This window comes from Macrobrachium nipponense, chromosome 48, assembly GCF_015104395.2.
Source record: "Macrobrachium nipponense isolate FS-2020 chromosome 48, ASM1510439v2, whole genome shotgun sequence".
Lineage (NCBI taxonomy): Eukaryota > Metazoa > Arthropoda > Malacostraca > Decapoda > Palaemonidae > Macrobrachium > Macrobrachium nipponense.
The window spans coordinates 20,070,799-20,088,298 of NC_087223.1; the positions used below are offsets into that span (position 1 = coordinate 20,070,799).

Sequence of the window (17,500 nt, forward strand, 5' to 3'; positions counted from 1 at the left end):
TGTATGATTAACCCCTCCCCATTATTTCAATTATCAAGGGCATAAATCCAAGCGTATAGACTATACTACACGGTACAGCAATTAACTTACATGGCAAGGTGTAAACGCAGCCATCCAAAATACGAAGTTGAAGTACAAGATGTAAACCACGGGACTTCCAAATAGCGAGGAATAGAGATGAGAACTGCAAGTACCACACGGGAATTACAATAGCGAGGAAGAGAGTGGAGAACTGCAAATACCAAACGCTTTCGAAATTAGTCAACCCATCCCCCCCATTCATCTTTTTCTTAATAGTCTTTCATCCCCATAATTTTTCTTAAAATATAAACTACCGACATTAACGTTATTATTCATCACATAACAGATTATTTGCCATAGATCAATTCAAACAAAAACATCACAAGACACAGTAGACATCTGCACGATACAATTATACATTACCAGAACTTCATTTTGTCATTATCGCATACAAAAATATAAAACTTCAATTAATATGTGTCTTACACGGCTTCAACTCGAAGAACAGTAATTTCTAAACCAATCAGTATCCGGAGGAAACTCTCCCTTAAAAAATTCCCTATCCCTTTTACCTTCTGTAATTCTTAAATATCAGACACCAGGGAGGTGAATATCATGGAGCCAACTTGAAATTTAGCAGCTGCACTGTGAAAGGCAAAGATGGGGGTAGTGGCATTCTTGACATGGGGACAGATGAAAGACTTCAACCAGTGATTCTCTTGACATGGGGGAAGTGATGACTTTGACTAACACTATTCTCTTGACATGGGGGCTGGTGTCGGCTTCAACTGGTGACACTCTTCAGATGGGGGTTGGTGATGGCTTCAACTAGTGACTCTTGGGTGGGGGTAGGTGATGGCTTTAACTGATGACTCTCCTGAAATGGGGTACGTGATGGCTTCAACTGGTGACTCTCGAGATAGGGTAGGTGATGGCTTCAACTGACAACTCTCCTGAGCGAAGTAGGTGGTGGCTTCAACTAGTGACTCTCTTAAGTGGGGGCAGGCGATGGCTTCAACTAGTGACTCTCGAGTGGGGGCAGGTGATAGCTTCAACTGGCGACGCTCTTGAAATGTGGTAAGTGATGGCTTCAAATGTTCACTCTTGAGTTGGGGGAAGGTGATGGCTTCAACTGGTGACTCTTGAAATGGGGGAAGGTGATGGCTTCAACTGGTGATTCTTGAGATGGGGGAAAGTGATGGCTTCAACTGGTGATCTTGGAGATGGGGGAAGATGGGCTTCAAATGGTGATTCTTGAGAATGGGGGAAAGTGATGGCTTCAACTGGTGATTCTGGAAAGGGATGGGGAAGATGACTGGCTTAACTGGGATTCCTGAGGAAATGGGGGAAGATTGGCTGGCTTCAACTGGTGATTCTTGAGAGGGGGAAGATGTGGATTCAATGGTGATTTCTTGGAAGATTGGGGAAAGGGGGTGATGGCTTTCAATGTGATTTTTGAAGATGGGGGAAGATGATGGCTTCAAACTGGTGATTCTTGAAGGATGGGGGAAGAGATGGCTTTCACCTGGTGATTCTTTGAAGATGGGGGAAGGATGATGCTTCACTGGGCGATTCTTGAGATGGGGGAAGATGATGCTTCAACTGGTGATTCTTGAGATGGGGGGAAAGTGATGGCTTCAACTGGTGATTCTGAGGGATGGGGGAAGATGATGGCTTCAACTGGTTATTTCTTGAGATGGGGGAAATTGGATGGCTTCAACTGTGATTCTTGAGATGGGGGAAGATGATGACGGTTCAACTGGTGATTCTTGAGATGGGGGAAGATGATGGCTTCACTGGTGATTCTTTAGAATGGGGCAAGGTGATGGCTTTCAATGGTAATTTTCTTGAGATGGGGGAAGAGATGGCTTTCAACTGGTGATTCTTGAGATGGGGGAAAGTGATGGCTTCAACTGGTGATTCTTGAGATGGGGGAAGATGATGGCTTCAACTGGTGATTCTTGAGATGGGGGAAGATGATGGCTTCAACTGGTGATTCTTGAGATGGGGGAAGTGATGGCTTCAAACTGGTATTCTTGAGATGGGGGAAAGATGATGGCTTCAACTGGTGATTCTTTGAGAGGGGGAAGGAATGATGCCTTCAAACTGGCGATTCTTAGATGGGGGAAGATGATGGCCTTCAAACTTGGCGATTTCTTGAGATGGGGGAAGATGATGGCTTCAACTGGTGATTCTTGAGATGGGGGAAGATGATGGCTTCAACTGGTGATTCTTGAGATGGGGGAAGATGATGGCTTCAACTGGTGATTCTTTGAGGGATGGGGGCAAGATGATGCTTCAACTGGGGGGTGATTCTTGAGATGGGGGAAGTGATGGCTTCAACTGGTGATTCTTGAGATGGGGGAAAGTGATGGCTTCACTGGAATGATTCTGAGAAGCGGGGGAAGGTGGATGGCTTCAACTGGTATTCTTGAGATGGGGGAAGTGAATGGCTTTCAAACTGGGATTCTGGAGGGGGGGGAAGGGGATGGATGGCTTCCAACTGGTTATTCTTTTGAGATGTGGGGGAAGATGATGGGACTTCAAACTGGTGATTCTTGAGATGGGGGAAGTGATGGGCTTACTGGTGATTCTTGAGATGGGGGAAAAAGTGATGGCTTCAAACTGGGACTTTGAGAGGGGAAGATGGATGGCTTCAACTGGTGATTTTCTGAGATGGGGGAAGATGGCTTCAACTGGTGATTCTTGAGATGGGGGAAGTGATGGCTTTCAATGGATTCTTGAAGAATGGGGAAGTTATGGCTTCAACTGGTGATTCTTGAGATGGGGGAAGATGATGGCTTCAACTGGTGATTCTTGAGATGGGGGAAGATGATGGCTTCAACTGGTGATTCTTGAGATGGGGGAAAGTGATGGCTTTCACTGGTTGATTCTGAGCATTGGGGGGTGAAGATGTGGCTTCAAAACGGTGATTCTTGGACGAATTTGGGGGAAGGGGAAAAATGAATGGCTTCAACTGCTTCTTGAGATGGGGGAAGTGATGGCTTCAACTGGTGATTCTTGAGATGGGGGAAGATGATGGCTTCAACTGGTGATTCTTGAGATGGGGGAAAGTGATGGCTTCAACTGGTGATTCTTGAGATGGGGGAAAGTGATGGCTTCAACTGGTGATTCTGATGATGGGGAAGATGAAAGTGATGGCTTCAACTGGTGGATTCTTGAGATGGGGGAGATGATGCTTCAACTGGTGATTCTTGAGATGGGGGAGTGATGGCTTCAACTGGTGATTCTGAGATAGATGAGTGATGGCTTCAATGGCTTGGTGATCTTGAGATGGGGAAAGATGATGGCTTCAACAAATGGTGATCTTGAGATGGGGGAAGATGATGGCTTCAACTGGTGATTCTTGAGATGGGGAGATGAGGCTTCAACGGTGTATTCTTGAGATGGAATTCAAAGTGATGGGGGGAAAAGAGAGGCTTCAACTGGTGATTCTTGAGATGGGGGAAGATGATGGCTTCAACTGGTGATTCTTGAGATTGAGATGGGGGAAGTGATGGCTTCAACTGGTGATTCTTGAGAGGGGTGACGATGATGCAGATTCTTGAGATGAAGTGTGGCTTCAACTGGTGATGTTCTTGAGATGGGGGAAGATGATGGCTTTCAACTGGTGATTCTTGAGATGGGGAAGATGATGGCTTCACTGGTATTCTGATGTGGTATTCTTGAGATGGGGGAAGTGATGATGATTCTTTCAACTGGTGATTCTTGAGTGGGGGAAGGTGAGGCTTCAACTGGTGTATCTTGATATGGGGGAAAGTGATGGCTTTCAACTGGTGATTTCTTGAGATGGGGTAAAGTGAGGCTTCAACTGGTGATTCTTGAGATGGGTGGAAAGTGATGCTTCAACTGGTTTGATCTTGAGATGTGGGATGGTGAGCTCAACTGGTGATTCTTGAGATGGGGGAAGGGTGAGGTTCAAAACTGTGTTCTTGAGAATGGGAAGGTGAGGCTTCAACTGGTGATTCTTGAGATGGGGGAAGGTGAGGCTTCAACTGGTGATTCTTGAGATGGGGGAAGGTGATGGCTTCAACTGGTGATTCTTGAGATGGGGGAAGGTGATGCTTCACTGGTGATTCTTGAGATGGGGAAGGTGAGGCTTCAACTGGTGGTCTTGAATGGGGGAAGGTGAGAGGCTCACTGTGATTCTTGAGATGGGGGAAGGTGATGCTCCACTGTGATTCTTGAGATGGGGGAAGGTGAGGCTTCAACTGGTGATTCTTGAGATGGGGGAAGTGATGGCTTCAACTGGTGTTGTCTTGAGATGGGGGAAAGGTGTGGCTCACTGGTGATTTTCTTGAGAATGAGGGGAAGGTGATGGCTTCAACTGGTGATTCTTCGGATGGGGGAAGGTGATGCTTCAATGTGATTCCGTGAGATGGGGGAAGTGGGCTTCCAACTGGTGATCTTGAGATGGGGGAAGGTGAGGCGTCAACTGGTGATTCATGAATGGGAAGGTGATGGCTCAACCTGGTGATTCGTGAGATGGTGGAAGGTGAGGGCTTCAACTGGTGATTCTTGAGATGGGGAAAGTGATGGCTTCCAACTGGTGTGTCTTGAGATGGGGGAAGGTGAATGGCTCACTGGTGAGTCTTGAGTGGGGAAGTGATGGCTTCAACTGGGATTCTGAGGATGGGGGAAGGTGATGGCTTCAACTGGTGATTCTTGAGATGGGGGAAGGTGAGGCTTCAACTGGTGATTCTTGAGATGGGGGAAGGTGAGGCTTCAACTGGTGATTTCTTGAGATGGTGGAACGTGATGGCGTTCAACTGGTGATTCTTGATGGGGGAATGTGATGGCTTTCACTGTGATTCTTGAGATGTGGTAGGGTGAGGCTTCAACTGGTGTTCTTGAGATGGTGGAAGGTGAGGCTTCACTGGTGATTCTTGGAGATGGGGGAATGATGGCTTTCAACTGGGTGTGTCCCCTGAGATGGGGAAGGTGAAGGCTTCACCTGGTGATTCTTGAGATGGGGGAAAGTGATGGCTTCAACTGGTGATTCTTGAGATGGGGGAAGGGTGGTGCTTCCAACTGGTGATTCTTGAGATGGGGGGAAGGTGATGGCTTCAACTGGTGATTCTTGAGATGGGGAAGGTGATAGCTTCAACTGGTGATTCTTGAGTGGGGGAAGGTGAGGCTTCAACTTGGGTGATCTTTAAGATTGGGGGAAGTTGGAGGCTTCAAATGGTGATTATTGAGATGGGGGAAGGTAGGCTTCAACTGGTGATTCTTGAGGATTGGGGGAAGGTGAGGCCTTTTTTTTCAACTGGTGTTTCTTGAGATGGGGGAAGGTGATGGCTTCAACTGGTGTTCTTGAGATGGGGAAGGTGAGGGCTTTCAACTGGTTGATTCTTGGATAGGGGAAGGTTGATGGCTTCAACTGGTTGATTTTGAGACGGGGAAGGTTGATGGCTTCAATGGTGAATTCTTGAGATGGGGGAAGGTTATGGCTTCAAAAACTGGTGATTCTTGAGATGGGGGAAGGTGAGGCTTCAACTGGTGATTCTTGAGATGGGGGAAGGTGAGGCTTCAATGGTGATTCTTGAGATGGGGGGAAGGTGAGGCTTAACTGGGAGGATTCTTGAGAGGGGGGAAGGTGATGGCTTCAACTGGTGATTCTTTGAGATGGGGGAAGGTGAGGCCTTCAAACTGGGTGATTCTTGAGATGGGGGAAGGTTATGGTTCAATGGTGATTCTTGAGATGGGGGAGGTATGCTTCACTGGTGATTCTTGAGATGGGGGAAGGTAGGCTTTCAACTGGTGCTTTCTTGAGATGGGGGAAGGGGTGGCTTCAATGGTGATTCTTTGAGATGGGGAGGGAAGGTGAGGCTTCAACTGATTCTTGAGATGGGGGAAAGTGAGGCTTCAAAAAAAACTGGGGGGGGTGATTCTTTGGAGGGGGAAGGTGAGGCTTTCACTGGTGATTCTGAGGGGGGAAGGTGAGGCTTCAACTGGTGATTCTTTGGGAATGGGGGAATGAGCTTCAAACTGGTGATTCTTGAGATGGGGAAGGTGAGCTTCAACTGGTGATTCTTGAGATGGGGGAAGGTGAGGCTTCACTGGTGATTCTTGAGATGGGGGCAAGTGATGGCTCAACTGTTGACTCTCGAGTTAGGGGCAGGTGACTTGAGATGGGAAAGGTGACTGCTTCGTCAAGTGACTTTAGATGGGGACCAGGCGAGGGATTTTAACTTGAGAATCTCTTGAGAGGGAAAAGGGTAAATTTGGGTTTGACTCTGCTCAGGAACTCCCATTAGAATGGCAATGTTATGACTTTGCTCGCTTAATTCTCAAAAGACATGGGTATTCTCAAACTTCAAGCAGCTGCCAAGTACTAACACCTCCAACCACATAGTTATAGAAGCTATAGCACGTTTCTCTGCAATTACCAAGAACTTTTTTTTATTAATCTCCCCCCCCCCCACCCCCGCCCTGGCCCTCCCCTTCCCCACAATAATACATTCTTGAAGATTAGATCCAATGTAAGTAAATACTAATAAAAGATTACAATACATACTACCTGGTTCAAACCCAAATCTCACAGAAAAAAAATAGTAGTAGATTCGCGATTCCTAAATCATGTGGTTATTGACACGTCTACAAAAATCGATAGTTAGACAATGCCAATCCTCAGTAGTTCACAAAATCATACACGTCTCATGCTTTTCTCATTTACAACAATGGCATGAAGTATACTAACCAGCATAGAGGAAATTTGGGAACCAGGTTTGACTTCACTTTACCGAGCTGTTAACAAATTTGATGAATAATTCATGAGTCCAACTTTCCCAGAGGTAGTTCTTCGACAACCATCCACTACCACGATGCAGCAGTTATGATTTGGAAATGAGGTAGGAACACCCTTGACCACAGCCATTGCGTAAGTAGGCAAAAGCACGCACTCTGCAATTAGCACGAACTTGATTAGTCTCCCAACCCCCTCCCCAATCTTTATTCTTTTCCACCTATTAAGAACCCCTTACATTGCTAGAACAATGAAAACTAGATCCCTATCCAAACAGCATTAAACAGTACTACAATTAATACACAGTAATACCTGCATGGTTAAGATGTCCCCAGTAGCAAGTTAAACCTTAGTATAAACATATCTCTTCTAAAAGATCTAGTGTTAAGTCCTTCCACTTTCCCGTGCAATGGCTAGATTTTAACTTTTATTGATCAAAGGAACTTTACAGCATCAACTAACCCAAAACTACATGCATGTGCCCTCCAAATTGTTTCTCCTCACCAATGGAATTTATTAACAAGGGCTACTTTCAAAGAGGTGTCGCTCATGCAATTATTTTATCACACATGCATTAGATTATGTAGTTCCAGTAGTACTTAACAAATCTCCAACGGCCAACCAAACAAGAACCAATGGCTCTAATCCATAAAGAATGTAATCATTACCCTATTGGATGTATATATATAAATAAAAATGAGTAACCTTAAAACCAGGAAAGCATTGATTCAACGTGCAAGTTCATCATTCCTTCGTTAAACCAGCTGTACCTAGTGTGCTCTTGGAGAACGCTTGTCGAGTATAAAGCATTAGTCGGGGCGCGCCATATGTAAACATTAGGTTTATTTCAACGATGTTTACCAACAGCAGTTCCTGTAAAGTAAAATTCGCACTGGAAACTTCCTACAACTCTTAATTTTAACCAAATTTGCTGATATATATACAGTGCATTGCTACAACCAGTTATTGTACAGAATTTCAGTTTTATGTAATGAACTTCAACTTTATGAAGATGTAAAACCAATATTTATTATATGTGAGAGAGAGAGAGAGAGAGAGAGAGAGAGAGAGAGAGAGAGAGAGAGAGAGAGAGAGAGAGAGAGAGAAACCATCATACCTTACAAAATTTGGCTTGATTATACCGAAGAATGCTGCTGCTTCTTATGTATATAAATGAAGGCAAAAAAAAAAAAAAAAAAAAAAAAAAACACTAACATCCTTTTAGTTTGTGGATCCAGAGGGGAGGGGTGTGATCTCACCCCTCACATTCGAAGTTTGGCAATGTTTTCAGATATTTATTGGGGGGGGGGGTGTGTAAAACTTTCCTTTGCTGGGCAACGTCACATGTACCTGATGAATAGCACAAAATTGCCTAAGCTACGTATATAAAGCATACAGTAGTGGGCTTTCCTACATTCTCATAAAATGTCTAAATGATGGATCCTCTAACAGATTACTGCACAAGATTACAAGGCAAATCTGATTACAGGGTTAGATTTCATTGGCATATAGGGGCATTCAAGGATTCAACCCAGTGAATACATCCAAAATTTTTTTATGGTAGTAGCTTACTAAACTAATTCTATATGGTAGTAGCTTACTAAACTAATTCTAATAATTGTAACATCAAATACACCCTGTTTATATGGCAACATTAAAACCTACATATAAAAACCTCCAAAGATATAGAGCTTACAGCAGAAATGAAAATCCAAGTATTGCAAGTAATTAGCAATGAATTCAGCCAGCAAGAACAAATATGTCCCATATAAAGTTCTAAAAACCCATAAAACTTTCAAAAAGTGCAATCAAAGAGGAGTTAAAAAGGCTGTCAGTGCATTAACAAGCAAGTTTTCTTCGAAGCTTCTTGCATCTCTATATTAAGTTTAAGACCAACGTCAAGTGCCATGAACCTGAAGGCTTCAATATCATGTTCTGGCAAAATACTGATCCAGTGTCCAGTTCTGTTTAACATATAACAAAGGAAGCAGCCTACAGTATTTACATGTACAAATACACAGCAGTGACAAATATCAAGCTATTTTTAGTTTCCAAGAAATTGCTGTCGCATAGCCACCTTGTTAATTCATAAAAATGTTTGTTATTAATAATGTGCCAAACAATGCTGATCGATGTAGTGACAAAAGTAGCGGCCTAACTGTATAACAACTAGCTACCTAAATTATATTCCAGCATACATTAACAGCATACTGTAGGGGAAAAACATCAAGAAAACTTGCCCATCCAATTCATGCTTTACTGAAAACTGCTTCCTATGCTACAGAGTATAAACGAACTGACTCACTGATGTACGTCGCCATGGCATGAACGAAAGCAACCACTTCAGGGTCAACCCCATGAAAATTATTGTAGCTGCTCTAAGCTGTGTGTGCAAAACCAATAGTATTGTTTGTATGCTAACTACTAAAAAGGATATTAAATTTCTTAAAACCTTGAAGATTAAAATGGACTTTTTCAGGACTTGCAACCTACCACCCAACTAAATCTACTCTGACTATATGGCTGGCAAGCAACCACTGAACCTCATAAAACAAAATCTTACTGCAATATACCGAATATATACCAAAGGAAACGGGACAGGGTACCAACTACTCATGCATGTGACTAAGTACACAAAACATATGGATCCAAACCCATTCCACTGGTTCTTGGGGACTGGACAGTCCTAGCTTCAAATGGCATACACCAGCGGCTTCTTTGCAACATGCGCAGAACCAAGGCTTTGCTACTTGCAACACATTTGAGAGGTTACGCGGAATTACAACAGCACTTGCTGGGATTTACACGCAGAGCCAACAAGGTTACCATTGCTTGCTGGACTTCGCTCTGCAGGACAGCTTTCATATCTGTGGGGGCACTGGAAAGGCAATGGATAACCCTCTTCCCTTCCCGGCCCTTGCCCAAAGCTCTCTATCTTTTATAGTTACAATTGCTCCCATTCAATTTTAGTAGTAACATTCTATGAAAGGGCCCATTCAATTTTAGTAGTAACATTCTATGAAAGGGCTAAATATCGCAAGATTAAATTTAGAATTTTAAACAAGCTCACTATACCATAAGCTAGCACAACATATGCAATACAGTTATTTGACAAAATTTAAGCCACTTGTAACTTCCTTCCCTGCTACCCTCCAACACATTACATACTATACAAAGGCATAATCCTATCTTCATAAACTACTATCTACAAATTCCATACCAAAACAACCCATTAGCAAATGAGGATAGAGCAACCCTGAACATTATGAAGACCCATAACCCAATGCATAATTAATTTGCTTCAATTAGATAACTACTGAAGTATTCAAAATTGGTAATTTGGATAAAAAATATTTAAAAAAAATGAAATAACAGCATTACAGGCTTCCATTGATCTAGTTTATTTTGGTTGGATCATTCAACTTACATGCGCCCCAAAGTGTTCTTGTCAAACCGCAAAGCACTTTCAAAACCGGTACACAAACTAGGTAGTGCGCAGGTCAAATCGCAATTCTGTGGGAACTAGTGATCCTCTGACACCTTTGTAGTAGTTCAAGAACCTCACTCACTGCATTTCGAATCTTTGTTACCCATCAACTCCTGTCCAACTCGCTGAAGGACAGCGTACCAACTTGTCACGTAGTCGTCAGAACCTGTAACAAACTTTCACAACCCAACCCAAACCCCTTACCTCCTTTGACCATTTGTTTTGGTACAAGTGAATGATTATAAAAGACAATTTCAATTACATTCAGCATTGTAGAATAGGATAAATGCAAAGTTTAAAGTACCTTTAGTAGTACAGAGAAAAGTCTGGATGGTTTATATTGCCTTTGAAAAAAAAAAATTTTTCCTCAAAAAAAAAATAAAAAATTGCATGTTCTGTAAGAAAATTTCCTTTAAAAAATACCTTGCAACACTCAGGGACTGCAGTTGACCCTTCAAGATGTACATGAAACAGCCAGGACACAGGACCCCTTGCCTGTGGCTCCACTACCGACTACTGGAGTACCTTGACGGGAAATGATATCCTCAGGACCCTTTGCAGCCAACCTATTTTTTTTTTATTCATTGGAAACTTAGCAGAACTATAAGATGTTGCAGAGGACCCCTTGCCGTCTGCAATTGCACCATCAGTTGTGCTTAACACCACTCTTGTTTCTGGACAATGACACATCACTTGCTTATACGTATCTGGAGACTCCTGTAAGGACAGTATTGGGCATTTCTTTCATTTATTCATATACAAAGAACGTATTTCATTATTAAGGACTGCCTGTTGACAACTTTCCAAAGGTTCTACATCTGTTGCAAGGTTTTACTTCTAGAAGTTAATCTTATGTGCACTGGTAGAGCTTTAAATAAATATGAAGCAATCCTCATACCTCAATCTCATTTTCCTCCAATTTACTCGTATTCTGAACTGATTCAACACAGGGTTATTACTTGCTAACTGTCAAGCAAAAGTGTAATAGTTTCATGAAATCTTGGGCTACTGTAAAGGTGTAGTAGACAGTAAATTTGTCCCACCATCATAACTTCTGATTTCCAATTTTACTTTCCTGATAATTTCTGCCCTTTTTACTGCATCTGCAACTTACCTTTACCATAGCCCATCATATGATTGTGGAAGAACTATCATAATCTGAACTTTAAAAGGGGGAGAATTAATGGTAAAATCTGCTTTGGACATCTTACACTTGTCATACCTCTACCTCGTTGACAGCTGCGAATTTCTATTCCGGTAACTGCAAATCTATCGGCACCCAGGGCTCAGGTTGAATATGAAAGAGCATGGGGTAAAAAGAAAGAGTAAGATGGGCATTCCATAATAAGACTGTCCTACCTCTTACAACTTTTCCCAAGCAAGTTCACTACCTGAACATACATTTAATCTCATACAATGATACAATCATGCTACTTTGACTACTACTTTCCAGAAAGCTTATACTGAAAGTCTAGGCATGTTACAGTTAATTCAAGTCGTGATTTTCATATGAAATAACATGAATTATCAGCTAAGTGTAGAGCAATTCTCACTCATAGTCTAAGCAGCTTACCATTAAACTTATCTCATGATTCTGTTATGGATAAACATGAACTAAATCGTGATTTTATGGAAAACTTGAATATCAGTTACTGTAGAGAAACTGTTCACTCTGTCAAATGCTTACCAAATCTGGACAATCTGAAGTTTCTTATTAATATATAAAATATAAATTAATAATCAATAAGCCACTATTAATCAGAATTACTGGGCATGAATATATTTTATATTAACTCATGCTAATCAACTGTACAGTCCTTAATGAGTGCACAGATGACAAAAAACCTGAGCCACTAAGCGTTGAGATAAGTCAGGCAACAAAACCAATTGGCTGTAACAAATGAAAATACCAAACCCCTCCCCATACCTCAACTAAACTTGTGCTCACAATCGGAACAGAAGCAGTTTCTTGAGTCAGGTGGTGGGCCATACAGGTTGCATGTCGTCACAGCATAGCCATGGGATGGTATAAAAGAAAGTTTTGAGGATGAGATGAAAGTGGTGAAAATTCCATATTCAACATTCATACTGCTCAATCTTGGTAAATAAGAAAAAAAAAATTACAATCTAACCCAAATATTGCCAAGACACTGTACTGTATAAGATTATCAAATTCTCTCCAGAAAGCAAGTTGTTAACTAAAATGAATGATACATCTACCAGTCACACAAAGGGCATGGGTGACGGCTGCTGCTGTGGGGGTAGTAGGGATGTAGTGTTCAGTTTCAGTTTGAGAAGAACCTTTGCTGCGCAGTATGTACAGGTGCCATCGTAACACCACACTGCAAGGAGTAATATGGTTTCGGGAGTATTGTATTCACTGTTAAACTCTTGTACCAATATTTCAAGTTTCCTCAAGATATACATTTTGAGTATAAAAAGGTATGTAGGATTGCAGTTCTTAACCAGTGCGGTGTCAACAGACTCGTTGCTGCAGAGTACTAAACCAAATCAGTGCTAGGGATGGTTCCCGATGGCCTGGGGAGGGAGGCGTTGTCCATGCCATTCGACATGCGAACACAGCAACTGCTGTAAAAAGGAAATCATTAACTAAACCGTTCACAAAACATGAAAAGGTAACCAAAATGATACTCAAGATTATCCTTTGCCATTTTCATTTTATTCTGATAGTACATCTTTCCAGCCTTAGGTGGCCAGAAAATGGCATACAAAAAACCATGGTTTACAATTTTTTTTTTTTTTTTAGTCAAAATTGACTTATGACTGTTGACCATACACGAGAATACATAAAGTATAACTACATATACTTTATGGAAAATGTCTACGATGATTAATGCATAACTACACATACTTATAGGAAAAAGTCTGAGATGATTAACACAGAATAAGCCATGTCATGCTATCCCTAACAGCTTACAACCCTTCAACATGAATCCTCCAACTACACTGATGTTTATATCGCTCGAAAATACACCAAACTTAATAATTATCTATTACTGATTGCTACTTACAGTGATACAAGTTTCTAAATTAACCTTTTCTTCATAAATTAAAAGTGGATTAAAAATTAGTTTCTTATTGTCAAAGCAAATACTTCATTCTCAAATAATAAAAAAAAATGAATTGTCTATCCAACCTTCACACCACGGCCATTGCTAAATAACATACCATTTTCCATTATTAAATTGTCCTATTTTCCATTAAATGAATCCTACGCTGGCCATTCAGCTAAACTTCCTTTCATAACAAAAAAATAAAAAACCAAATCAATAGGTTTTGGTGGGAGGTTCCATGCTAGTTGTGTTGAAATAAAAACTTTTCTGCTTAAAAGCATCCATTAACTATCCGTAACTGCAAGTGACACCCAACTAAAAACAAATGCTCAGGCTCAACACAGGATATTTATCTTTCCGTGTTCTATACTCTACTGCAAATCAAAATAAAACAATTCCCTAATTTACAAAAAAAAAAAAAATTGCACTTTTTGTGGTTAGCATATTTATATTTCATTAGTCAATCTTCTCTCAGCCATATCGCGTGGCAGCCTACTGAATGGTATCAAAATCCTTGCATAAAGTAATAAGTGGACTTACTGTTGATATTCGAACATTTGGTCATTAAATATGGGGCCCAAATAGGTCAGCATGCAGATGTCTCTGTCCAAGGAACACTTCGCACTACATACAGAGCGAGATATGATCCACAGACAATAGGGTACATGCAAGACTTCCCTAACTGATGCTTCTATTTAATGACCAATTATCAAACAGGGTGCATCCTATAATATCAAATTATGATACGATATATTAAACTTAACACCAATCAATGATACTATATATTAAACTTCCACCAATCAATTTTAAAAACTATAAATAACCTACAGCCGTCCACACTAACACTGAATATTTCACGTGACCCTGACACGTAACATCTCACAGCCACATCACCAATGTACACGAGTAAGAAAATTTCAAACTCGGCTGGTTACATTATCACCATTGCACTTCACTGTTGCACAAATCACTTTCATACCCCATTGAGTTCGTAAAAAAAAAAACAAGAAGCCATATTCTTTGTTCATAAAACAAAGGGGGGGGGGGGGAGAGAAGCCACATTCTTTCAATTTACCTCCCTCTTTCCCAACCATCATTGTCGCCCTTTAACTGAACACTGCTAAATCTAGCTACCATTCACTGCCAACCTTTCGTTCAGGGGAGAGTCACCCCCCCCCCCCCCCCCCCCCCCCACAAAGACCGTTCTGGAGAGTGCTCCCCCCCCCTTCCCCGGGGGCCCTTCCCTATCTGAACACTGCTAAAACTAGCTACTAATCACTCCCACTACAATGGCGGATGGGCAATTTGCCAAGCTTTCGTTCGGGGGAAAGGCGCCCCCCCTCCACACAAACCCCTTTCTGGGGAGTCCCACCCCCCACGGGGTCCATGACTGTTCCCCGTTCCCCCTCCCCCCTTTTCCGGGGAGTGGCTCAAGAAGGTCGTACAACTTCCACTTTGTCCAGCCTGATTTCACCTTATCTGGGCTGGTGCAATACGCATAATGCGCAATTACTGGCAATTTAACATACTATGAATGAATGGCTAATTAAAACTACGACCACATGAATTGAAACTACAACCTAAAATATTATGAACAATAACATTCTACTTTCACACACTAACTGTGACCTTCGGCCATTTGCCATCAAGCAATATCCTACAATAATAAATTTATATTAATATTTTTTTAAAGTCCTATGCAAGGTCTAATCCCTGTTATTCACTATAAAAAAAAAAATAAGTTTGGTATACAGTAACGTTACTTAAGACAGTAATACCTAATAGATAAAAACTAAGCAATAAATAATTTGACAAAATCAGCTGATTGCTACAACACTAATAAAAAAATAAAAATAAATTACCACCGGCGTCACAACATGGCTTATTTCTTACCGTCAATCTTCACGAAAACTTTCAAAATAAATAAATTCACTTTAGAAAAAAAAATATACAAAATAATTCAACGTCGGGATACAAAACAATCGTTGAAAGTGGCTGGCTGGATGGAGTTCCGGAGAGTGAGCTGGAGAGATTCTTTCACTTGCACGGTCGCTGCTCGTATGGTAGAGTCTGGGTCAGGTTTGCCTAATGTTACCAACATTCCGCCACTCCCACGGTCGACGGCGGTGTATTCCTCCGCCGTTGAAGGGGAAAGTAGGTCCTAAGCTTGCTCCAGCACGTCGGTTCAACAAGTGAGTCACTTTGTAACCAACCAGCATTTATTAACACATATTATTGTAACTCGTTCTAAGCCGTCTGCTTTAAGCTTTCTAAGTATGGCTTAATTGATTTTTTATTTACCTAACAGATATTTAACTCATGTGACAGGAAGTTGTTGACGTAACTAATAACAAAATCAAGTTTATTATTTGAGAAAACGTAACGTAACCAGACATGAGTCTAAAGTTTTTAACTGATGATTCGTACATTGCTAATATCACTGAACATAGTTTTTCTAAATCATCTCATTTTGAGTGATATAATTATTTGAAATTTCTACAATAGAACAAGTAGAGAGAGAGAGAGAGAGAGAGAGAGAGAGAGAGAGAGAGAGAGGGGTTGGAGATTCATCTCGAACATTTTTGACAACTGACAACCCCAGAATCTCTCTCTCTCTCTCTCTCTCTCTCTCCTCTCTCTCTGTATGTATGTATGTATGTATGTCTGTATATATATACATATATATATATATATATATATATATATATATATATATATATATATATATATGTATACACACACACACAATATATATATATATATATATATATATATATATATATATATAAATATATATATATATATATATATATATATTTAGCACAAAAACTAATATGCCACCATTATGATATATATAAATAATAATATATATATATATATACATATATATATATATATATATATATATATATAAAACACATATATATATATATGATTATAATCACTTTAGCACGTGATTCATTTATCACACATATCCACAGGTGAAAAATAAGAGACAGGGTGTAGATCCTGACCGGTTTCGGCTTTATTTTCAAGCCATTGACAAAGGACTGATACTGGAAGAAAGAATAGAACAACATAAACAATGTGTGAGATATGCACAGGGAAATAGTGGTATATTTGTACATGTTAGTGAGAACAATCATACTATTAACTGGGAAGGGGCAAAAAAGCTGGTGTGTTCTAATAATGCATTGGAAAGGAATATCATTGAATCTAGTTTTATAAAAGAAAGTTACAACAATAATATGAACATCAGTTAAGGAATGTATAAACTTGATCCTTTAATATCAAAAGAAACTTGTAAACTGTTTAAATTTTAAGGTAGGCTATAGAGATATATGGAAATAGGATTATTATATTTGTAAACACAGTAAAGGGGGCAGTAGTGGTAATGAGATGTTCAACCCCGCCTCCCTGACACCTGTCAGGTGTGGACTTGTACCCTAAGCGGTAGTATCCCTTGAGAATTTATTGTAAATTTTAGCCAAATGATTTTTGAAAGCCACTCCTACCTTGACACCTGCCTGTGGGTGGATCTGCAGTCTCAAACGGTTGTGTGTATGTTCGTCAGTACTGTCTTTGTAGTATATATACCCGTGAATTCTAATACTATGTATCAGTCCTTTGTCAATGGCTTGAAAATAAAGCCGAAACCGGTCAGGACCTACACCCTGTCTCTTATTTTTCACCTGTGGATATGTGTGATATATATATAATATATATATATATCATATATATATATATAGAATATATAGTATATATAAATATATATAATTATATATATTATATATATATATATATAGATATATATGCAGAAGCCAGGTACTATGTGTACCTCTAAGTAAATGTGAATTACAATCCACAATGAAGTAAAATCCTCTTGTAGTTTAAAATATATATTCTTTACAGGATTAAAGCTTTCGACCATCAACTGTGGTCTTGTTCTCCTGTAAGAATATATATTTTAAACTACAAGATGATTTTACTTCATTGTGGATGGTATCACCATATATATATATATATATAATTATTATTATATATATATAAATATTATATATAATATATAATATTATATATATATATATATTATATATAATTATAGATATATATATATATATATATATATATATATTTACATATTTATACATT

General features: G+C 40.1%; 1 protein-coding gene and 2 long non-coding RNA genes across 3 annotated transcripts in view; all 3 read right to left on the reverse strand.

Annotated features, from left to right (window-relative positions):
* Positions 1 to 6,395, reverse strand: part of LOC135205157 (uncharacterized) — a 19,745-nt gene extending 13,350 nt beyond the window's left edge. Inside the window, exons 1-4 of the mRNA XM_064235522.1 lie at positions 6,382 to 6,395; positions 4,997 to 5,195; positions 3,968 to 4,262; positions 3,469 to 3,862 (exon numbers count right to left, since the gene is read on the reverse strand). Of these exons, the coding sequence (XP_064091592.1) occupies positions 3,469 to 3,862; positions 3,968 to 4,262; positions 4,997 to 5,195; positions 6,382 to 6,395 (902 nt within the window). The remainder of the gene's footprint in view (positions 1 to 3,468; positions 3,863 to 3,967; positions 4,263 to 4,996; positions 5,196 to 6,381) is intronic.
* Positions 6,396 to 6,610: 215 nt separating this feature from the next.
* Positions 6,611 to 17,500, reverse strand: part of LOC135205102 (uncharacterized) — a 96,836-nt gene continuing 85,946 nt past the window's right edge. The window contains exon 3 of the long non-coding RNA XR_010312479.1: positions 6,611 to 6,945. This is a non-coding gene — a long non-coding RNA (uncharacterized LOC135205102). The remainder of the gene's footprint in view (positions 6,946 to 17,500) is intronic.
* LOC135205104 (uncharacterized) lies at positions 10,146 to 14,261 on the reverse strand. The gene is made up of 2 exons (XR_010312483.1): positions 11,497 to 14,261; positions 10,146 to 10,991 (listed from the first exon to the last, which is right to left on the reverse strand). It is a non-coding gene; the product is annotated as an uncharacterized LOC135205104 (long non-coding RNA).